Below are 21,369 nucleotides of genomic sequence, written 5' to 3'. Positions count from 1 at the left end.
TTATGCATGTCAAAACTTATTTAAGTGTATACTTTGAAGTTTATTTTGGGTACCATTTTATTTTGTGTACAGTTTATTGTATGTCAATTATATCTCAGTAAAGCTGTTACCAGAAAAAAAAGAAAAAAAAAATGAACCGAAGCTCCACTGCACCATGACTTCTGCATGTTGGGCTCCAGTTCCCTGTTTACAATTGTACACTTCGGGATTTTGTGACACATTTCAACACTGGACCGATCAGACCTCTCCCTTAGTCATTGGACTGCGCTGTCTTTTCTGCCCGTGACCCAGTCTCGCGCCCCATGACCCTCTCCTAAAACACGCGCAGTCTCCTCTCTCTTTCCCTTCCTCTCTTGTCTCTTCCTTGCCTACCAGCCTCACCTGATGGGCTCGTGTTCTCTCCGTCCCCGATCCACTCGGGCTCCGGCGGCTGCTGCTTAGGCGCCTTCGGCATCGCGGTGGCAGTCAGAGCTAGAAACGAGAGTTACAGATAGAAACTAGAATATGCTTTTTTTAAAAAAAAAAGTATGCCTCAACTCCTTCATACTAGTAGGAAATTATTATGGTCATTCCTTCAGTCTCGCGGCGTCGGGAGGTCACGGCGTCATGCTTCCCAGACCGTCGTAAACGCCATGTGGACGCGACTGGAGTAGGCGGACGCCGGCCCCGCCCCGTCATTGCAGGCCACGCCTCCACTGTACCAGGGCCACGCCCCCGAGATGACGGTGAAGCTCGCACGTGCGCAGCCCGGGGTGGGGTTGGCCGCGGCGGCTTGGAGAGCCAGCCCCATCGGGGTTCCCCGCCGCCGGAAGCGGAAATAGCACCGGGCGCCGCCACAGTAGCTGTAACTGCCACCGCGATGCCGAAGGCGCCTAAACAGCAGCCGCCGGAGCCCGAGTGGATCGGGGACGGAGAGAGCAAGAGCCCATCAGGTGAGGCTGGTAGGAAAGGAAGAAACAAGAGCAGAGGGGGAAGAAAGAGGAGACTGCGCGTGTTTTAGGAGAGGGTCATGGGGCGCGAGACTGACCGGGCCCCTGCGGGGGTTACTGCGCATGCGTGCCGTGGGCCCTGGAGGAGTTTGCCGGGCAGGAGTGGGTTTGAAATCGGGGTTAAAGGAAAGAGATCCAGATGTCGCACGTGACCTAAGTGAGCCTGGACAAGAGAAAAGAAAGAGCATATGGCACCGAGGGAGAGTTGGGGAGAAATGGGAAAACCTTGCTTAAAGAATTTGGACATCCGCCCACCACACACTGTATTCCACCAGGAATATATGAGCTCTGCCTCGACCTCCTCTTCCCCCTGCGCGCTCACACACACACTTTGGGAGCCTGTGATCCCACTTGTTTCTCAAAAGAGGGTGACTCCTTCATGGTTTCTTTCTTAAGACACCTCTCTCACTCAAGTGGAGCAAGAGTGTAGATTTTTGATGTTGGAATGAGGGTTAAGGTTTACTTAAAAGCAGCGAAAGTTTGTTAAGCGCCTGTTTTTAACTAAGCACTGTATATACTGTGCTTTGAGAGAGGAAGGAAAAAAACATTAAGATATCCTCCCAGGGTTGAAGTCACTTTTAAGGGGGAGATAAATGGACACAACTAACTACAGTAGGTACACAGTAACTAATTTTAGAAGCACTTATTGGATGCCTACTCTATACCAGGTACCGTGTTGGAGGAATTGGGAATGTAGAAATAAAAGATAAGAATTTCCTTCAAGGGACAACCCAATATAGTGAAGGGTGAGAGCATTAACCAGACAGACAGTGGTTGTCAGAGTATGATGAACGTGCTTAAGAATGCTATGGGACTGTAGAAGAGGCGTGGAGCATCTACTCAGACAGGTAAGGGAGTGTCAGCAAAGCCTCCCAAGAATATGTAATAGCTGAGTACTTTTTTTTGAGGCACAGTCTAGATCCATCACCCAGGCTGGAGTTCAGTGGCATGAACATGGCTCACTGCAGCCACTACCTCCTGGGTTTAAGGGATCTTCCTGCTTCAGTCTCCCAAGTAGTTGAGACTACTGGCATGCACCCCCACACCTTATTTTTAAATTTTTTGTAAACACAAGGTCTGGCTATGTTGCCCAGGCTGGTCTCAAACTTCTGGGCTCAAGTGATTCTCCTGCCTCAGCCTCCAAAAGTGCTGGGATTACAGGCGTGAGCCACTGCACCTGCTCCCCAGAGTTTATTCATGAAAGATCGTCGTGAATTAGAAAGGGGAAGCGCATTCTTAGCCAAGGAAGTTTGTGGAAAGGTAGAGATGTAGGCAAGCCTGACTGGTCCCACTAGAGCCTGGTAACTAATGTGATGAAGTCATAAAGATGATCAGGAGACAGATAATGAAAGGCTTTAGATGCCATCCCGAGGAGTTTAATCCTAAAGACATTAAGAAGGAAGGCCCATTGAATTGCATAAGGAATGATTATGATTAGTTCACCCTATAGCACTGAGCAGTGGAGAATGGCCTTGAATTGGTCAAGATGGAGGCAGGGAGACCATTTAGGGGGCTCTGGCCATGATCTAGGTGAGAAGTGGTAAGGGGATAAGCCAAGCTCTGAAGAATAAAGAGTTACTAAGGAGGTGGCATTGATCGGAACTGAGAACTGATGAAATTAAGGGAGGAGAATTAAGGATGACACTTAAGTAACCCAGTGACTGGTAGACTATTAACTGAAAGCAATAATGGGCAGGAGAGTAAGAAGTGAAAAGAGATAAGATCAACTTTTGAATGCTGAGTTGGGTATTTCTGAGGAATTTCTAAGAGGAAATGGCAAGAAGAGAGTTTGTTTAGTCACTGTGGAGAGACAGCTAGACTAGGAGTAAAGACACAGGCAAGTATAGTTGAAGTGCTGGATGTGGAAGTCTCCTAGAGAGAGTTTGCAGATTGAACAGAAAAGAAGGTGAAAGGTGGGAACCCTAAAGAACTTCAGCAATTGCAAGAAGCAGGTAAGGAAGGAGGCTGAAGAGATGAGACTGAGAAAGGCAAACAGCCAGTGAAACTGGAGGCAAACCAGGAGTGGGCAAGATCCCAGAAGTTAAATAATGATAGAAGAGAATAAAAAAGGTGTAGAGGTAGGCAGCATGGAACGCTGCAGGGAAGTCAGGCAAAATAAGAACCGAAAAATACTTTGCAGTTTGAGGAGCTAAGGGATCAGTGGCAAGTTTGGCAGAAGTAGTGTTCTTTCGGAGATGATACCAGATTGCAGTATGTTTCAAAAGGTATGGGAGGAGAGAAAGTGAAGTTTGTGTGAATTATAATTTTGAGACCCAATGAGGACAAGAATACAAAACAGTAATGGGAGAGAGGGGTATAAGGGTAAGGAAGGCTTTCTTTTTTGCTTTGAAGGAGCAGCTTAAACGATATATGAAAGGAAAGAAGACACAGTATATCTCTAGCCACACTTAACCTTTTTCAGTTCCTTGGGGATTATACTTTCTCACAATGAACCTGTTCAGAGGCTTTTCCTGTCCCTATGATCAGGTGGATAAGAGTGATTAAAGTACAAAAGATTTTTTTGAGGCCAGGCGCGGTGGTGGTGAGCTGAGACGGGTGGATTCACGAGGTCAGGAGTGATCGAGACCATCCTGGCTGACACAGGTGAAACCCTGTCTTTTACTAAAACATACAAAAAAAAAAAAAAAACTAGCCAAGGCGAGGGTGGCGGCGCGGCCTGTAGTCCCAGCTAACCCCACTCGGGAGGCTGAGGGCCAGGAGAATGGCATAAACCCAGGAGGCAGAGCTTGCAGTGAGCTGAGATACGGCCAACTTGCAGGTTCCAGCCTGGGAGACAGGGAGTGGGACTCCACTCAAAAAAAAAAAAAAAAAAAAAAAAAAAAAAAAAAAAAAAAAAAAGATTTTTTTGGTTTTGGGTGGGTTGTTTTTTTTTTTTTTTTGTTGACGGAGCCTCAACCTCTTGTCGGGGTCAGGGCTGAGTGCAGTGGTTGCGATTCCAGCTCACTGCAGCCTCAATTGCAGGTTCAAGCCGGTCCTCCTACGTAGCTGGGACCTAACAGGGCACAACACTGCCGTGCCTGGCTAATTTTTTGTTGTTTTGTTTTTTTTGTTTTCTGTAGAGGATGAGGTTCTTTCTATGGTTGCCCAGGCTAATCTTGAACCTCTGGCCCCTTCAACCCCCTCCTCCCCAACCTTGGTCCCCAAAAAATTTTGGGATTTCAGGCATTAGCCACTGCGGCCTTGGCAGGATTTAAAGGAAAGGAGAGATGGTATGGCTGTGTTTAGTCCTTGGGGAGAAATTCCATGTCTGGGATTGAGTCAGTCCCTCTGTGTTGGATAAGGTGAGCTGGATTCACGTTTTTCCTCTTAGGTACTTCAGTAATCCTTCCTACCTAATGTCTTTTAGGATTAAACTCCTTGGAAATAGCATATAAAGCCTTTTAATTATTAATTCCTGGCACAACTTTTTAACTCTCACATTAGTCACCCAAATACTGGGGCTCAGATGTTTTTCTTTTGATTTTTTGGGTTTGGTTTTGTTTCTTTTTGTGGTTTGTTTTTTGGGGAGGGGAGGGGAAGGTCCCAAATTTTGCAGTGTGTTTCTGGGATGGAGGATGCAGATTAAGCAGATGGACGTAAGCATGCCTGGGACTTTCATAAAGGATCAGAAAGAAGCCAGTATGGAACCCCATAGGTGTGGGTAGAAACAGGAAAAGATAGGTAGGGCCTTTTAGTTTCTGTGAAGCCTTTAACCTATTGGATTGTCTCTTCATTACCTCCAGTTTTTTGGAAAAAAGTAGATGCACCATAAAACTTTCCTGGGAATTAAATGATTACTTTTGGGAATTACAATGGAATTTCTGGTTTGGAGAATATTTTAATGTTAGTAGATGGCGGATACCCATTTGACCTTTTTTTTTTTTCTTTTTATACTTTTAAGTTCTTAGGGTACATGTAGCACAACGTGCAGGGTTGTTACCAATATGATACATGTTGCCAATTGTTGGTGTGCTGCACCTATTAAACTCGTCATTTATATATAGGTATATTCCTAATTGCTATCCCTCCCTCACCCACAGACTTTTTTTTTTTTTGGAGATGGGAGTTTCTCGCTCTGTCACCCCAGGCTGGTAGTACAGTGATGGCAATCTTGGGCTCAACTGCAACTTTTCCACCTCCTGGGTTCAAGCGATTCTCCTGCCTCAGCCTCCCAAGTAGCTGGGGACTACAGGTGTGTTGCTCTACCACCCACCCAAACTTAATTTTTGTATTTTTAGTAGAGATGGGATTTCACCATGTTGGCCAAGCTGGGTCTCAATCTCCTGACCCTCATGAATCCCACCTGCCTTGGGCCTCCCAATGTGCTGAGATTACAGGCGGAGCCACCACCACCCGGTCTGATTTTTTTTTTTTTTTTTTTTTAATTGTTAAATACTGAATGAAATGCTTATGGGTAGAATTAGATAGCAGTGGACGGAAGGGATGTTTTGGAAGGGAAGATAATAAATAGGCCTAAGCCTGAAGGGAAATCATGAGGTTGCTGGCTGCTCCAGTAGGGGAGGGAGTTGGACATGGTCCTCTACCTTCAGGGAAACAAGGATGGACAGAGGGGTAGAGCTAGAATCTGTTGAATCAGTTTTGGCTTTCCTGGGAACACAGGCTAAACAGTCTCTCAGGTAACTCTCTAGAATGAAAGCACACAGGTAAATATGACACAATGTGATTTGTGCTATAATATTCAAGCAGAACAAGTAAGGCATAGACCCAGGTGTTCATTTGCTTACCAGATAACTCTATTTACATGGCCTGTAGGTTTTACAAACAACATGTCCCCCTAGCCAGGCACAGTGGCTCAGACCTGCAATTCCAACAGTTTGGGAGGCTGAGGCAGGAGGATTGCTTGATGCCAGAGGTTCGGGATTAGCCTGGGCAACATAGTGAGACCTCCTCTCTAAAATATATATATATTTTTTAATTAACCAGGCATAGTGATGCTTGCCTGTAGTCCTAGCTACTCAGGAGGCTAAAGCGGGAGGATCACCTGAGCCTAGGAATTTAAGGTTACAGTGAGTTATGATCATGCCACTGCATTCCAGCCTGGGTGACAGAGCAAGACCCTGTCTCTTAAAAAAAAAAAAAAAAAAAAGGAGGGTGTGGTGTGTGTGTTGTATACATGTGTATGTATACATACATATCTCCCAAATTGAATTTATAATACCTTCTTTCTTCCTATAAGATCTTCTCTTCCACTGCCTCCTTAATTAATAAATGGTACCACTTAGCCCAGCTAATTTTGCCGGCTAAAAACAAAGGAGTCATCTCTGAGTGCTTTTTTTTTTTTTTTGAAACGGAGTCTTGCTCTGTCACCCAGGCTGTAGTACAATAGTGCAATCTCAGCTCACTGCAACCTCCGCCTCCTGGGTTCAAGCAATTCTCCTGTCCCAGCCTCCCGAGTAGCTGGGATTACAGGCGCCCGCCACTATGCCCAGTTAATTTTTTGTGTTTTTAGTAAAGACTGGGTTTCACCATGTTCACCAGGCTAGTCTTGAACTCCTGACCTCAAGTGATCCGCCTGCCTTGGCCTCACAAAGCACTGGGATTACAGGCGTGAGCCATCGCGCCCAGCTGGGTGCTCTTTATTCCCCACCTCTAGCCCCATCCTGTGAATTCTTCTTTCCCCTTGTTACCACCACCCAGACTGCTCTGACAGCGTCCCCAACAGATTTCCCACTATGCTTTTTCCCTTCCATTCTTGCTCTACTCTGAAGCCAAAATGAAACTTTAAAAGTGTGAAAGCGATCATACCAATAAAGTCCCCAATCCTTAACCTTACTACAGGGCCCTCACTCCAGCCTTACCTTGCACCATTCTCCCCTCAGTCTGTAAGCTTAGCCATACCAAACCTTTCCCTGTCTCTCAGTATGTGTGCTTTCTCACAGCTGGGCCTATGCACAGCACTGGAATTGCACCATGTCTCTGACTAACTTCTTATACTCCTCATTACTTCAGTTATTAGCTTAAATGTCATCTTTTTAGAGAGGCCGCCACCAGAGATGAAGCCAGCTTTTCCTCAACCACCAAGTAGGCTTTACCTTTCCTTTTGGAACCTTCAGTACACCTGGAATTACCCATTTAAAAATCTCTCTTCCTATAGCCTGTAAGCTCCAGAGGAGACCACGGTTGTCTTGTTCATTGTTATAATCGCCTACGCTAGCACAGTATCTGACACGTGGTAGCTGTGTAGTAAATAAATACTTATTGGATGAATGAATAGAGATGGGAATGATTATTTCTGCAGGAGTTGTAAGACAGTACAAATATTTAGGGAGTGATAGTTAAGCTAGAAAAATAATAAAATAGGATGGAGGCTACAGAGATCTTGCAGGGGAGATCAGACCGCTTTGGAATTTGTAGATAAGCATTCACGATCTCCGCTTAACTTTCTAGACAAAGTGGTGAAGAAAGGGAAGAAGGACAAGAAGATCAAAAAAACGGTGAGAAAATGAGGGTTGAGGATAAGAAATGACTATGGGTGTCTCCAGGCTAAATAAATAGCCATGTGAAGGAGGTGGGAGGTCCAAGGGAGGAGAGAAGATCTTGTCAAGAGAGGAGATAGGCTGGGCATGGTGGCTTACGCCTGTAATCCCAGCACTTAGGGAGGCAGAGGTGGGAGGATAGTTTAAGCCCAGGAGTTTGAGACCTGCACACTCCATTCTCCACTAAAAGAAAAAAAGAGAGAGACAGGAGGTAAGGTGAGGGTGGAGTGGAGGGCCAGTGGGCCCGTGTGTGGCAGAGCACAGCTTGATTGGATTGCTCTTGGAACCATGTTTACCTGTATCTTAACTCCCTTGATAGTTCTTTGAAGAGCTGGCAGTAGAAGATAAACAGGCTGGGGAAGAAGAGAAAGTACTCAAGGAGAAGGAGGAGCAGCAGCAGCAGCAACAGCAACAGCAACAGCAGGTACAAGTGCCACAGGGCTCACCAATCCCTTTCCAGCCCGTGTTGCTCCACTCAGCTGATGGGGAACCTTCTGTGAGGCAGAAATACAACAGGGGCCTGGGCTTCATTTTCTCATTCTTCTTTTGCTCTCAGCAGCAAAAAAAGAAGCGAGATACCCGAAAAGGCAGGCGGAAGAAGGATGTGGATGATGATGGGGAGGAGAAAGAGCTCATGGAGCGTCTTAAGAAGCTCTCAGTGCCAGCCAGTGATGAGGAGGATGAGGGTAAATGACCTGAGGGGGAATGGGTGCCTGGAATCCATGAGTCATGGAGAGTGATGCTTCATACCTTGATCTTCAAGTTGGATTAAAGTGGGGGGCCAGACATTGTAATTGTTTCCTATCTCATGTTCTCCCCTTGTCATTTCAGTACCCACCCCAAAACCCCGCGGAGGGAAGAAAACCAAGGTAAGCCATCTGTGTGGTAAACAGAGACCCCAAGGATGCAATCTTGACCATCCTACTGACTTCTGTGGCCCTTTCATTCTCTAGGGTGGTAATGTTTTTGCAGCCCTGATTCAGGATCAGAGTGAGGAAGAGGATGAGGAAGAAAAACATCCTCCTAAGCCTGCCAAACCGGAGAAGAATCGGATCAATAAGGTGACACTGGTGGCTCGATCAGTCATTCTCACTCCATTTAGCACCTTCTGGCCATGGTGGAGTAATATCCTGCTTTTAAACTAGCTCTCCTCGATCTGTCTTACTTATACTGTTAAAATCATCTTTTTAAAATACACACCCAGGCCGGGCACAGTGGGTCACACCTGTAATCCCAGCACTTTGGGAGGCCAAGGCAGGCAAATCACGAGGTCAAGAGATCGAAACCAGCCTGACCAACATGGTGAAACCTCGTCTCTACTAAAAATACAAAAATTAGCCAGTCATGGTGGTGTGTGCCTGTAATCCTAGCTACTTGGAAGGCTGAGGCAGGAGAATCACTTGAACTTGGGAGGCGGAATTTGCAGTGAGCCGAGATTGAGGCACTGCACTCCAGCCTGGGCAACAGAGCAAGACTCCGTCTCAAAAAAAAAAAAAAAAATGCCCTTTTTATCACTCAGAAATCTTCAGTGATTCTGTTGCTTCAAGCACAGAACCTGAAACAAAGCCCCAGGTCCTTGCTCTACTTGTGACTCTTCTGCGTGTGCATCTTAGTCCATGTCCATTTGCCCTCTCGAGAAAGCCTCCAGTGCTAGTGCCACCCACTCCGGTTGCGCACTTGCCTGACTTATAATCCTTAACCTTGCTGATGTTCCCTAGTTATCTCTTCACTATCTAGTCTCAAGCTGGAGGGTAGGGTTTTTCTGGGTCTCATTTTTCGTCAGCAGCACTCGGTACAGATGGTCTCCAACTTATACTTAGGCATACGGTTTTTCTACTTTATGATAGTGTGAAGGTCATACTCATTTAGGATACTCCTCAACTCATGATGGGGTTATGTCCAGAAAAACCTATAGTAAGTTGGAACTGTCATTTTTGATTTATGATACTTGCAGTTTCTGGTGGATTTATCGGGATGGGATGCAACCTGATCATAAATGGAGGAGCATCTGTATGGGTAACACAGTAGACTTAAATGCTTATTACACAGCAAAGTAGCACAATAATTTGTACGTATGTGTTTAATGTGTATGTGTGTCTCCTCCAGGCCGTATCTGAGGAACAGCAGCCTGTGCTCAAGGGCAAAAAGGGAAAGGAAGAGAAGTCAAAAGGGAAGGCTAAGGTGAGAGAGTAACTAGCAGGAGGAGGTATTGGGGCCCAGGAATTAAAGCATTTCATCACACCTGTCTTTTCCCTATTAGCCTCAAAATAAATTCGCTGCTCTGGACAATGAAGAGGAAGATGAAGAAGAAGAAATAATAAAGGAAAAGGAGCCTCCCAAACAAGGGAAGGAGAAGGCCAAGAAGGCAGAGCAGGTGTGTATTTGGTGTTGGGGGAAGGTAGAATGAGGGACTAGGGCTCCAGGGTTCTTATGGGAGAGTCATGATCTGGGGATATAGTTACTATCCCAGGAAACCTTTTTTCTTTTCTTTTTTTAGGGGAATGGTGGGGTTGTTGTTGTTTTGTTTTGTTTTATTTACACAGGATCTTACTCTGTCACCCAGTCGGGAGTGCAGGGGTGTGAACACGGCTCACTGAAGCCTCAACCTCCTGGGCTCAACAGATTCTCCTGCCTCAGCCTCCTGAGTAGCTGGAGCTAGAAGTGTGCACCACTACCCCTGGCTAATTTTTTAATTTTTAGTGTAGAGACGAGGTCTCACTCTGTTGCCCAGGCTGGTCTTGAACTTCTGGGCTCAAGCAGTCCTCCTGCCTCAGCCTCCCAAAATGCTTACAGGTGTGAGCCAATGTGCCCAGTTAGCAAACTTTTTCTATAAAGGGCCATGTAGTAAATGTTTCTGGCTTTGCAGGCCACATATAATCTCTTACATATTCTTTTTTTTTTAACCAACTCTTTGAAAATACAAAAACTTATTTTTATAAAGTTCAGGAGCTATGTAAAATCAAGTGTCAGGTCAGCCTTGGCCCATGGGCTGTAGTTTGCAACACCTGATCCAGTGAGGAAAGGGCCTGGAATTTATCTCAGATGATCTGGGTCCTGGCTCTGCCTTCACTGGCTATGACCTTGAATACATCTTCCCATCCCTTTGGGTCTCACTTCTCTCCTTTGTGTGATAGAAGGAGGAATCTGGAGATCTCTAGGGTCCCCATGCCTCCGACACTTCCTGGTTCTGTGATTCTGCTTGATTCCTCTGACCGTACACTAGAGATTCCCGATGTTTTCTTTTCTTTTTTTTTGAGATGGAGTCTTACTCCATTGCCCAGGCTGGAGTGCAGTGGTGTAATCTCGGCTCACTGCAACCTCTGCCTCCCGATATCAAGCAATTCTCCTGCCTCAGCCGCCTAAGTAGCTGGGACTACAGGCACTTGCCATCATGACCAGCTAATTTTTTGTGTTTTTAGTAGAGACAGGATTTCACCATGTTAGCCAGGATGGTCTCAGTCTCCTGACCTTGTGATCTGCTCGTGTTGGCCATTACAGACATGAGCCACCGCACCCAGCCGGCTACCTGATTTTTTTTTTTTTTTTTTTTTTTTTTTTTTGAGGCAGGGTTTCCTCTTGTTGGCCCAGGCTGGAGTGCAATGGCCACAATCTCGGCCTCCACCGCAGCCTCCGCCTCCCAGGTCAAGCAATTTCCTGCCCTCACCTCCCTAGTAGCTGGGATTATAAGGGCATTGTGCCCACCATGGCCCAAGCTAATTTTTGTATTTTTAGTTAGAGACGGGTTTCCTCCCATGGTTGGTCAGGCTGTCTCGAACTTCCCAACCTCAGGTGAATCCACCTGCCTCGGCCTCCCAAAGGGGCTTGGGATTACAGGCGTGAGCCACTGTGCCCGGCCTACCTGATCTTTTCTTTGCATGTTAACAGGGAAACCACAGAAACTCATTTTATGCAAATGAAACTCTTGAAATCCATTTACTCCACCTTCAGTTACATTGTATTGGGAGTTACGTTTATAGGGACATACGCGTTGTCACATTTCATACATATATATTCATACCATTTGTCTTGTACCATTCCTGGTAGCAGAAATTGGTAAAGGACTACAGGGAGACCAGGGGCTGGGTATGAGAATGAGAGAGGATCCCAAGATATTTTAGGACTCTTTTGAGTAGTGAAGGAAAGAGCTGACTGTGGAACTGGGGCAGGGACAGGGGGCCGATGACATGAAATCTGAGTTCTAGAAGGAGTCCCTGGGTTTTTTTGTTTGTTTGTTTTTGATATGGAGTCTCGCTCTGTCACCCAGCCTGGAGTGCAGTGGCGCTATCTCAACTCACTGCAAGCTCCACCTCCCAGGTTCACACCATTCTCCTGCCTCAGCCTCCCAAGTAGCTGGGACTACAAGTGCCCACCACCACGTCCAGCTAATTTTTTGTAATTTTTAGTACAGATGGGGTTTCACTGTGTTAGCCAGGATGGTCTTGATCTCCTGACCTCAGGATCTGCCCGCCTTGGCCTCCCAAAGTGCTGGGATTACGGGCATGAGCCACCGCACCCAGCCGGGGTCCCTACTTTTGACCATCCCGGGGTTCTCACAGGGTTCAGAGGAAGAAGGAGAAGGGGAAGAAGAGGAGGAGGAAGGAGGAGAGTCTAAGGCAGACGATCCCTATGCTCACCTTAGCAAAAAGGAGAAGAAAAAGCTGAAAAAACAGGTAAGACCTTGGTTCTTAGCGGTCAAAAGTAGGGGATTTTTAAATACTTCAACTAGGGGACATGCGATTGGGAACAGGAAGGACAGCTTTGGGGGCTACTCCAGGTAAAACAATCGGAGTAGGAAAATAATTGTGTTCTGTGAGCCTTATCTCAATGTGTGATGACATGGGCTGTTTCAGTTTGGAGTTTTTTGTTTGTTTTTTGAGACAGGGTCTCACACTGTTCCTCAGGCTGGAGTGCAGTGATGTGATCTCTGCTCACTGCAGCCTCAACCTCCCAGGCCTAAGTGATCCTCCCACCTCAGCCTCCTGAATAGATGAGACTATGGGTGGCACCACCATGCCCGGCTAAATTTTGTATTTTTTGTAGAGACGGGATTTTGCCATGTTGCCCAGGCTGGTCTCAGACTCCTGAGCTCAAGAGATCCACCTTCCTCAGCCTCCGAGAGTACTGGGATTACAGGCGTCAGCCAGCATGCCCAGCCAACATGGGCTGTTTCATGGTGATGGGAAACTGGTAGACCGTGGCTTCAAATGTAGTTTTTCCTTCCTTCTCAGATGGAGTATGAGCGCCAAGTGGCTTCATTAAAAGCAGCCAATGCAGCTGAAAATGACTTCTCCGTGTCCCAGGCAGAGATGTCCTCCCGCCAAGCCATGTTAGAAAATGCATCTGACATCAAGGCAAGGTCTCAGGGGGCCCCTTCCAGTCCACTTACCTAGGGAAGAGCCAGTTCTCTCATCTTCCCTGAGTGGCCATGGTGTGTGAATGGGTTAGTTCAGTGGAAAGAAAGATTGGAGGCATTTTCCACACTTTGGGTTCTGCAACTTGAGCAAGAAGATAGAAAAACCAGTAGAAGTAGGGTCCACCCTCGGCAGAAAATAGTGTGGGACAGACCAGACTAGCTGAGGACGCATGGGACTCCCATTCCAGGCAGTGGACAGGGCAGGGACCGGCTGTGGGGAGAAGAAGGGGATTATGCTGGAGGTATCGGTTTGTCAGAGGCTTCCCTGCAGGGAGAAAGTGACCACTCCTGTCCCAAAGGGAGAATTTTCATATGATCATCCCTTCCCTCTGCCACCTCTTTCCTGATGGCTGCAGCTGGAGAAGTTCAGCATCTCTGCTCATGGCAAGGAGCTATTCGTCAATGCAGACCTGTACATTGTAGCCGGCCGCCGCTACGGGCTGGTGGGGCCCAATGGGTGAGAAGAGGATGGAGCTGGAGGCCAAAAAGGGGAGGAGCCTGGAGGGATAAGAAGAGATTTCTCAGTGGTGGCCGGGTCCTAATAGCTTTTATTCCCCAGCAAGGGCAAGACCACACTCCTCAAGCACATTGCCAACCGAGCCCTGAGCATCCCTCCCAACATTGATGTGTTGCTGTGTGAGCAGGGTGAGGCCAGTGGGGAGAAAAGGGGCTCGGTGGGGTGGGCAGTTGGGTAGAAAAGCCAGCCAAGAATACAAGAAATTGTGGCTATGGAGTTGGAAGGGATGTGGAGGGAGACTGGGGACTGGGAAAGGGATGCTAACGAAAGGAGGGGAGAGTCAATGAGGAACTTGTTTTATTTGGAACGAGTACAAAAAGCTGGGCAGGGTCAGGCAAAACAGAAATGTAGTTGAAGGGAAAGAAGGATGAGACACTTGGCTCTTGAGGCTGCCTGACTGTTCTCCCTCTGCCTCCCAGAGGTGGTAGCAGATGAGACACCAGCAGTCCAGGCTGTTCTTCGAGCTGACACCAAGCGATTAAAGCTGCTGGAAGAGGAGCGGCGGCTTCAGGGACAGCTGGAACAAGGAGATGACGCAGCTGCTGAGAGGCTAGAGAAGGTAGAGGAGATGGCGCAGGGGACACGGGCTAAGACTCGGGGGTTCCTGGGACCCTCAGACATGTGTCCTCTTCTCCCTCCTCCCAGGTGTATGAGGAATTGCGGGCCACTGGGGCAGCAGCTGCAGAGGCCAAAGCACGGCGAATCCTGGCTGGCCTCGGCTTTGACCCTGAAATGCAGAATCGACCCACACAGAAGTTCTCAGGGGGCTGGCGCATGCGTGTCTCCCTGGCCAGGTGGGCCATTCACTTCACTGCCCTCCCTTCCAACCTCAGACCACCAGGGCCCTTTCCCTCTATCCCTTCTCATTCTTCCAAGGCAATAGGGAGGCCCAAGGCTTAGCTCTCCCTCCTTACTATCTGTGTTGTGAGAGCTTAGGGTCTTTCTCTGTTTCTCTCTACCTGGTGGTGAGTTCTCATCAACATACCCTGCAGCTGGGCGCAATGGGTCATGCCTGTAATCCCAGCACTTTGGAAGGCAGAGGCAGGAGGGTTATCTTGAACCCAGGAGTTTGAGAGCAGCCTGGGCAATATAGTGAGACCCTATCTTCACAGAAAGGGAAAAAAAACATATCCTAGCCTGGGCAACATAGGGAGACACTGTCTCTACAAAAAATTTAAAAATTAGCTGGACTTGGTGGTGCACGCTTGTGGTCACAGCTACTCTGGAGGGCTGAAGTAGAAGTATCACTTGGACCTGGGAGATTGAGGCTATAGTGAGCCCTGACTGTGCCATTGCATGACAACCTGGGCAACAGGGCAAGGCCCTGTCTCAGAAAAACTTAAACCATATCCTCCCCAAGAACTTCTCTGAGGAGAGCTTGGGAAGGAGTGTTCATGGTCTCAGGCTCTATCTCCCTGAATTTTCTCTGGGGTTGTCTGAGCAAGGATCTTTCTCTCCCTGACCCTGCCCACCCTCTAGGGCACTGTTCATGGAGCCCACACTGCTGATGCTGGATGAGCCCACCAACCACCTGGACCTCAACGCTGTCATCTGGCTCAATAAGTGCGTTACGGCCTTTACATCATTGGTTCCCATTCTGCAGTTTCTTTCCCTTCCCTCCCTGCCCTATTTTCCTTTAGCCGTTCTCCACTGTGCCTGTGACAGCTCTACCCAGACCCCCCCTTTTCCTCCCAGCCCCCATTGTCTGCCTGCTTCCCCTGACTTCTCTCTCAATTGACCGCTGTGACACTTACACCCTGTTCTCTGAAACCCAGCTACCTCCAGGGCTGGCGGAAGACCTTGCTGATTGTCTCCCATGACCAGGGTTTCTTGGATGATGTCTGCACTGATATCATCCACCTCGATGCCCAGCGGCTCCACTACTATAGGGGCAATTACAGTAAGTAGGATTGTGTGTGGATGCAGGGAAGAGATAGAACCTTGAAAAGAGACCTGAATGGGAGGGCCTATTTAGATAAACTGAGTCCTGTCAGAATTCCAGGCAGTGATGCCTACCCCGTCACCACCAACCCCTGGTTGTCCCTTTGCTGGGGAGAGGAGCAACCACTGATGCCCATTCCCCTCTTCTGCCCCAGTGACCTTCAAAAAGATGTACCAGCAGAAGCAGAAAGAACTGCTGAAGCAGTATGAGAAGCAAGAGAAAAAGCTGAAGGAGCTGAAGGCAGGCGGGAAGTCCACCAAGCAGGCGGTGAGCACCTGAGGGATTTCTGGGCTGGGGACCACTGTTCTCTCCTGACAGTGGAGGAAGAAGAAGACTCTGGAACACTGACCTACATTTCGAGGACTGCTGTGCAGGAGACAGATTTCTCTTTTTTCCTCTTCCTCTCCAGGAAAAACAAACGAAGGAAGCCCTGACTCGGAAGCAGCAGAAATGCCGACGGAAAAACCAGGATGAGGAATCCCAGGAGGCCCCTGAGCTCCTGAAGCGCCCTAAGGAGTACACTGTGCGCTTCACTTTTCCGGACCCCCCACCACTCAGCCCTCCTGTGCTGGGTCTGCATGGTGAGTGCCACGGGCCTCTGCTGCTCCACAAGAAGCACCAGAAGCATGTATGTGCACCCCAAATTCTCCACCAAGGTTGACATTGCTCCTGTTCTCCAAGGCCAGCACATCAGAGGAACTTTACAGGGACTGAAAATAATATAACTTGCTGCTTTTCCTGGCTTTCAGGTGTGACATTCGGCTACGAGGGCCAGAAACCACTCTTTAAAAACCTGGATTTTGGCATCGACATGGATTCAAGGAGTGAGTTGGTGGGGTTGGCTCAGGGATGTGTAGCAGGAGCCATGGGGAGAGTCTCTGGGGACCTCTTTGACCACCTGTCTTCCATCTTGCAGTTTGCATTGTAGGCCCTAATGGTGTGGGGAAGAGTACGCTACTCCTGCTGCTGACTGGCAAGCTGACACCGGTGAGTCCTGGAGCCAAGAAGGGAGAGCATGAGAAATGTGAAGACACAGCTGCTTGCCAGAAGCTGGAATCAGGGAGCTTCTCGAGAATGTAGAGTTAAATACAGAACTCATCATAGATGATTCATTTCCCTAAGAGGAGCAGTAGAGGAGGAGAAGAGTTTAGATCAGTTCAGGGAGGAGAGCTAAGAGAACTGGGATCGAACTGGGGGCACACCCACGTGTTTTGGTTATACAAGAAATATATGTCTTTTATAGAACAATTAAAAATTGCATAAACGGGCTGGGCACAGTGGCTCACGCCTGTAATCCCAGCAGGGATCACCTGAGGTCAAGAGTTCCCGACCAGCCTGGCCAACATGGTGAACCCCGTCTCTACTAAAAATACAAAAATTAGGCGGGTGTGATGGCACGCATCTACATCACAGCTACTCAGGAGGCTGAGGCAGAATTGCTGGAACCTGGGAGGCGGAGGTTGCAGTGAGCTGAGATTGCACCATTGCACTGTAGTCTGGACAATAGAGCGAGACTCCATCTCCAAAAAAAAATGGCCTGGTGTGGTGGCTCACGCCTGTAATCCCAACTCTTTGGGGGAGGCTGAGGCGGGCGGATCACTTGAGCTCAGGAGTTAAAAACCAGCCCAAGCCTGATGCGGTGGCTCACACCTATAATCCCAACACTTTGGGAATCCGAGGCGGGTGGATCACCTGAGGTGGGGAGTTCGAGACCAACATGAAGAAACCCCATCTCTACCGAAAATACAAAATTAGCCAGGTGTGGTTGCGCATGCCTGTAATCCCAGTTATTTGGGAGGCTGAGGCAGGAGAATCACTTGAACCCAGGAGGCAGAGGTTGCAGTGCACCGAGATTAGCCAGGATTGTCTCGATATCCTGACCTCATGATCTGCCTGCCTTGGCCTCCCAAAGTGCTGGGATTACAGGCGTGAGCCACCGCGCCTGGCCAAGTCTACCATTTTATTTGAACTTTTGTAATATATTGCCATCTAGTGTGTTAGAAAGTTTGTAGCCATTTCTGCTCCCTCCAGCAAAGTGTTGAGAGGCCATTTTCTCACATCCAGAGATTAGATCCTTTTTTTTTTTTTTTTTTTTTTNGGCATGAGCCACCGCACCCAGCCAGAGCTTTCATTTCTTGTACAACAGAAGACTATCCCTCTGCGCTGCTGGGAGCAGTGAACGACACAGCACAATTCTCAGGAACTGGTGGTACCATACCATCCTCCAACACACAGCCCAGGAGTCAGATGTCCCGAGTTCAAATCTCGGGTCTGTCATGTACTAGGAGTCACCTTGGGGAAGGTATTTGGCATTTATTCACTCATCCATTCTATTTTTATATTAATTTATTTTTTGAGATGGAGTCTCACTCTGTTGCCCAGGCTGGAGTGCAGTGACACTATTTCTGCTTACTGTAACCTCTGCCTCCTGGGTTCAAGTGATCCTGCTGCTTCCCTCGAGTAGCTGGGACTACAGGCGTGTGCCACCACACCCGGATACTTTTTTTTTTCTTTCTTTCTTTTTTTTTTTGTTTTTGAGACGGAGTCTGGCTCTGTCGCCTAGGCTGGGGTGCAGTGGCACGATCTCGGCTCACTGCAAGCTCCGCCTCCTGGGTTCACGCCATTCTCCTGTCTCAGCCTCCTGAGTAGCTGGGACTACAGGCGCCCACCACCACGCCTGGCTAATTTTTTGTATTTTTAGTAGAGACAGGGTTTCACTGTGGTCTCGATCTCCTGACCTTGGGATCTGCCTGCTGCGGCCTCCCAAAGTGCTGGGATTAGAGGCGTGAGCCACCGCGCCCAGCCGAGATTAGATCTTTAGAAAGGTATTAGATCTTCCCCAAAACACTAAACTTGTCACCTGAGGCCCTTAGGATGTACCATTCGTGAGTCTCGCTGTATGGAGAGCAGATGTTCTTTGGCTGTGGTTAGTCCCTCCTGCTTGTCCCTGTCTTCCTCCCTCTATTTTGCTTAACTCCCCTTTTGCCCCTTACTCTTTTACTTTGCTCACCATGCCTTTGTCATATTAGGGGAACATCCCTTTTCCTTTTCTTTTTTGAGACAGAGTCTTGTCCTGTCCTCGAGACGAGTGCAGTGGTGCAGTCTCAGCAACTTCAACCTCCTGGGTTAAAACGATTCTTGTGCCTCAGCCTCCTGAGTAGCTGGGATTACAGGCATGTCCCACTATGCCCAGCTAATTATTGTATTTTCAGGAGAGACAGAGTTGGCCAGCCTGGTCTCGAACTCCTGACCTCAAGTGCCTCCTGACCTGCCCTCCTTGGTCTCCCAAAGTGCTGGGATTACAGGCATGAGCCACCGCGCCCAGCCCTTTTTCCTTTTCTTGTGCATACTTGTCCCTGGCCCATTTCTCGTGTTTGTCTCCCCTTCAGAAAAGTTGGTGTATGGATGAGGTCAGGACATTGAGACCATCCTGGCTAACATGATGAAACCCCGTCTCTACTAAAAAAAAAAAATTAGCCAGGCGTGGTGGCAGGCGCCTGTAGTCCCAGCTACTCGGGAGGCTGAGGCAGGAGAATGGTATGAACCCAGGAGGCGGAGGTTGCAGTGAGCCGAGATTGCGCCACTGCACTCCAGCCTGGGTGACAGAGCTAGATTCCGTCTCAAAAAAAAGAAAGTTGGTATGTGGAGCTGCAGTGCCTTTTCCCCTTACCCTCCTCTTAACTACTTTCTCTTCCCTTGCAGACCCATGGGGAAATGAGAAAGAACCACCGGCTGGTAAGTTGGTATTGGGATTTAGGGAATGGTAATCTGATGGAGGAAGTGTGACTTCAACTGACCACCTCCCTCTCTTCTCGGACAGAAAATTGGCTTCTTCAACCAGCAGTATGCAGAGCAGCTGCGCATGGAGGAGACACCCACTGAGTACCTGCAGCGGGGCTTCAACCTGCCCTACCAGGATGCCCGCAAGTGCCTGGGCCGCTTCGGCCTGGAGAGTCACGCCCACACCATCCAGATCTGCAAACTCTCTGGTACCACTGCAGGGGCCAGGGAGGGCACCCTTCACCGTATCATTCATGTCTACAAACTACCTAGAGGAACTGGGAATGATGGAGCCTCAGTTCACAAACTGGCTTATCTTGAGGGTTTGCCTTCAGACCGTGAGGTGCTAGAAGGTGTGACAGCCCTCCCCTTCCTTTGCTACAGGTGGTCAGAAAGCGCGAGTTGTGTTTGCCGAGCTGGCCTGTCGGGAGCCTGATGTCCTCATCTTGGTGAGTGAGCTGGGCTGTAGGAGAAGGGATAAGGTTAACAGCATGGAAGATGGGAGTTGCAGTGCTCAGTCATGGAATTCCTCCTCTGTAGGATGAGCCAACCAATAACCTGGACATAGAGTCTATTGATGCTCTGGGGGAGGCCATCAATGAATACAAGGGTGGTAAGTCAGCTAAGAGTGTGCCCTCCTCCCTGCTCCATGGGGACCAAGCTGTAGTGTCCTTCACTGCAGCAGGGCCTAGGACTCCCTTATTTCATGTTCTGATTCCCCTCTTCCTCCTTTCTTCCTGCCCTCTGTTCTTACTTTCTTTCTTCAAAGCTGTGATCGTTGTGAGCCATGATGCCCGACTCATCACAGAAACCAACTGCCAGCTGTGGGTGGTGGAGGAGCAGAGTGTCAGCCAAATCGATGGTGACTTCGAAGACTACAAGCGGGAGGTGTTGGAGGCCCTGGGTGAAGTCATGGTCAGCCGGCCCCGAGAGTGAGCTTTCCTTCCCAGAAGTCTCCTGAGAGGCATACTTGTGTGGCCTAGAAGTCCCCTGTGGTCTCCCCTTCTCATCTGAAGACTGCCTCTGGCCTGCAGCTGACCTGGCAACCACTCAGGCACATGAAAGTGGAGTGTGACCTTGATCCCACTCTGACTGCATCTATTTCTCTGAAAGACTTGTTTGTTCTGCTTTTCTTCATATAACTGAGCTGGCCTTATCCTTGGCATCCCCCTAAACAAACAAAAGGTGACCACCTTATTGTGAGGTTCCATCCAGCCAAGTTTATGTGGGCTATTGTCTCAAGACTGTCATCACTCAGAAGCCTGCCTCTGGTTTACCCCACAGCTTCAGGCCCAGCTGCTCCCTGGTCTTTGGGTGGTGCTGTTCTTTTCTGGTGGATTTAATGCTGAGTCACTGGTACAAACAGCTGTTGAAGCTCAGAGCTGGAGGTGAGCTTCTGAGGCCTTTGCCATTATCCAACCCAAGATTTGGTGCCTGCAGCCTCTTGTCTGGTTGAGGACTTGGGGCAGGAAAGGAATGCTGCTGAACTTGAATTTCCCTTTACAAGGGGAAGAAATAAAGGAAAGGAGTTGCTGCCGACCTGTCACTGTTTGGAGATTGATGGGAGTATTGGAACTGTTCTCAGTCTTGATTTGCTTTATTCCGTTTTCTAGCAGCTTTTAATAATCCCCTCATCCCCACTAAATGGATCTTGTTTGCAGTCTTGCTGACGGTGTTTGCTGTGTGAGGATCGTGGGATTCCTCCCCCCAGCCCTTCACGTGAGGAAAAAGCAGAGTGACTCCGTACCTTCCGTCTTGGAACCTGGGTCTCTTTTGTTTTTGTTTTTTTTGACAGAATCTTGTCCTTTCACTAAGGCTGGAGTGCAGTGGCCTGATCTCGGCTCACTGCAGCCTCCACCTCCCAGGTTCAAGCAGTTTTCCTGCCTCAGCCTCCCACGTAGCTGGGATTACAGGCACACACCACCAGGCCCAGCTAATTTTTGTGTTTTATTAAAAACACACAAAAAACAGGGTTTTACCTTGTTGGTCAGGCTGGTCTCGAACTCTTGACCTCAAGTAATTCACCTGTCTTGACCTCTGGAAGTGCTGGGATCATAGGGGTGAGCCACTGCGCCCACCTTTTTTTTTTTTGAGACAGGGTCTTGCTCTGTTCCCCAGGCTAGAGTGCACTGTACCCTCAACCTCCTGGGCTCAAGCAGTCCTTCCACCTCAGCCTCCTGAGTAGCTGGGACTACAGGCATGTGCCACCACACTCAACTAATTTTTTTTTT

The 21,369-nt window shown here is 48.5% G+C and overlaps 1 protein-coding gene across 2 annotated transcripts; it reads left to right on the top strand.

Annotated features, from left to right (window-relative positions):
• The first annotated feature begins 737 nt into the window (after positions 1-737).
• On the top strand, positions 738-20,798 carry ABCF1 (ATP binding cassette subfamily F member 1). Of its 2 annotated transcripts, none has more exons than XM_017862863.1 (25): positions 738-932; positions 7,398-7,444; positions 7,806-7,910; positions 8,046-8,172; positions 8,318-8,355; positions 8,440-8,547; positions 9,593-9,667; positions 9,747-9,860; positions 12,043-12,156; positions 12,715-12,837; positions 13,256-13,356; positions 13,459-13,544; positions 13,836-13,975; positions 14,062-14,210; positions 14,896-14,979; positions 15,192-15,316; positions 15,513-15,625; positions 15,768-15,939; positions 16,108-16,182; positions 16,275-16,345; positions 19,061-19,093; positions 19,179-19,347; positions 19,523-19,587; positions 19,679-19,751; positions 19,908-20,798. In XM_017862863.1, the coding sequence occupies exons 1-25, from the start codon at positions 860-862 to the stop codon at positions 20,072-20,074; spliced, it is 2,547 nt and encodes an 848-aa protein (XP_017718352.1). In that variant the 5' UTR covers positions 738-859; the 3' UTR covers positions 20,075-20,798. The 2 variants fall into 2 exon arrangements, with proteins under 2 accessions (XP_017718352.1, XP_017718351.1); XM_017862862.1 differs by having other exon boundaries at positions 8,043-8,172.
• The last annotated feature ends 571 nt before the right edge of the window (positions 20,799-21,369 follow it).

The sequence above is a fragment of the Rhinopithecus bieti genome, unplaced genomic scaffold, assembly GCF_001698545.2.
Source record: "Rhinopithecus bieti isolate Rb0 unplaced genomic scaffold, ASM169854v2 scaffold_64503, whole genome shotgun sequence".
Taxonomy (NCBI): domain Eukaryota; kingdom Metazoa; phylum Chordata; class Mammalia; order Primates; family Cercopithecidae; genus Rhinopithecus; species Rhinopithecus bieti.
The sequence above is the reverse complement of the archived record's forward strand: the minus strand, read 5'-3'. Positions and strand labels throughout refer to the sequence as shown.

Coding starts and splice junctions, on each gene's coding strand:
- ABCF1 (XM_017862862.1), top strand. CDS start 860: ATGCCGAAGGCGCCTAAACAGCAGCCGCCGGAGCCCGAGTGGATCGGG. Junction 8,356..8,439: donor GCGGAGGGAAGAAAACCAAG/GTAAGCCATCTG, acceptor TTCATTCTCTAG/GGTGGTAATGTTTTTGCAGC. Junction 14,211..14,895: donor ATGCGTGTCTCCCTGGCCAG/GTGGGCCATTCA, acceptor CCCACCCTCTAG/GGCACTGTTCATGGAGCCCA.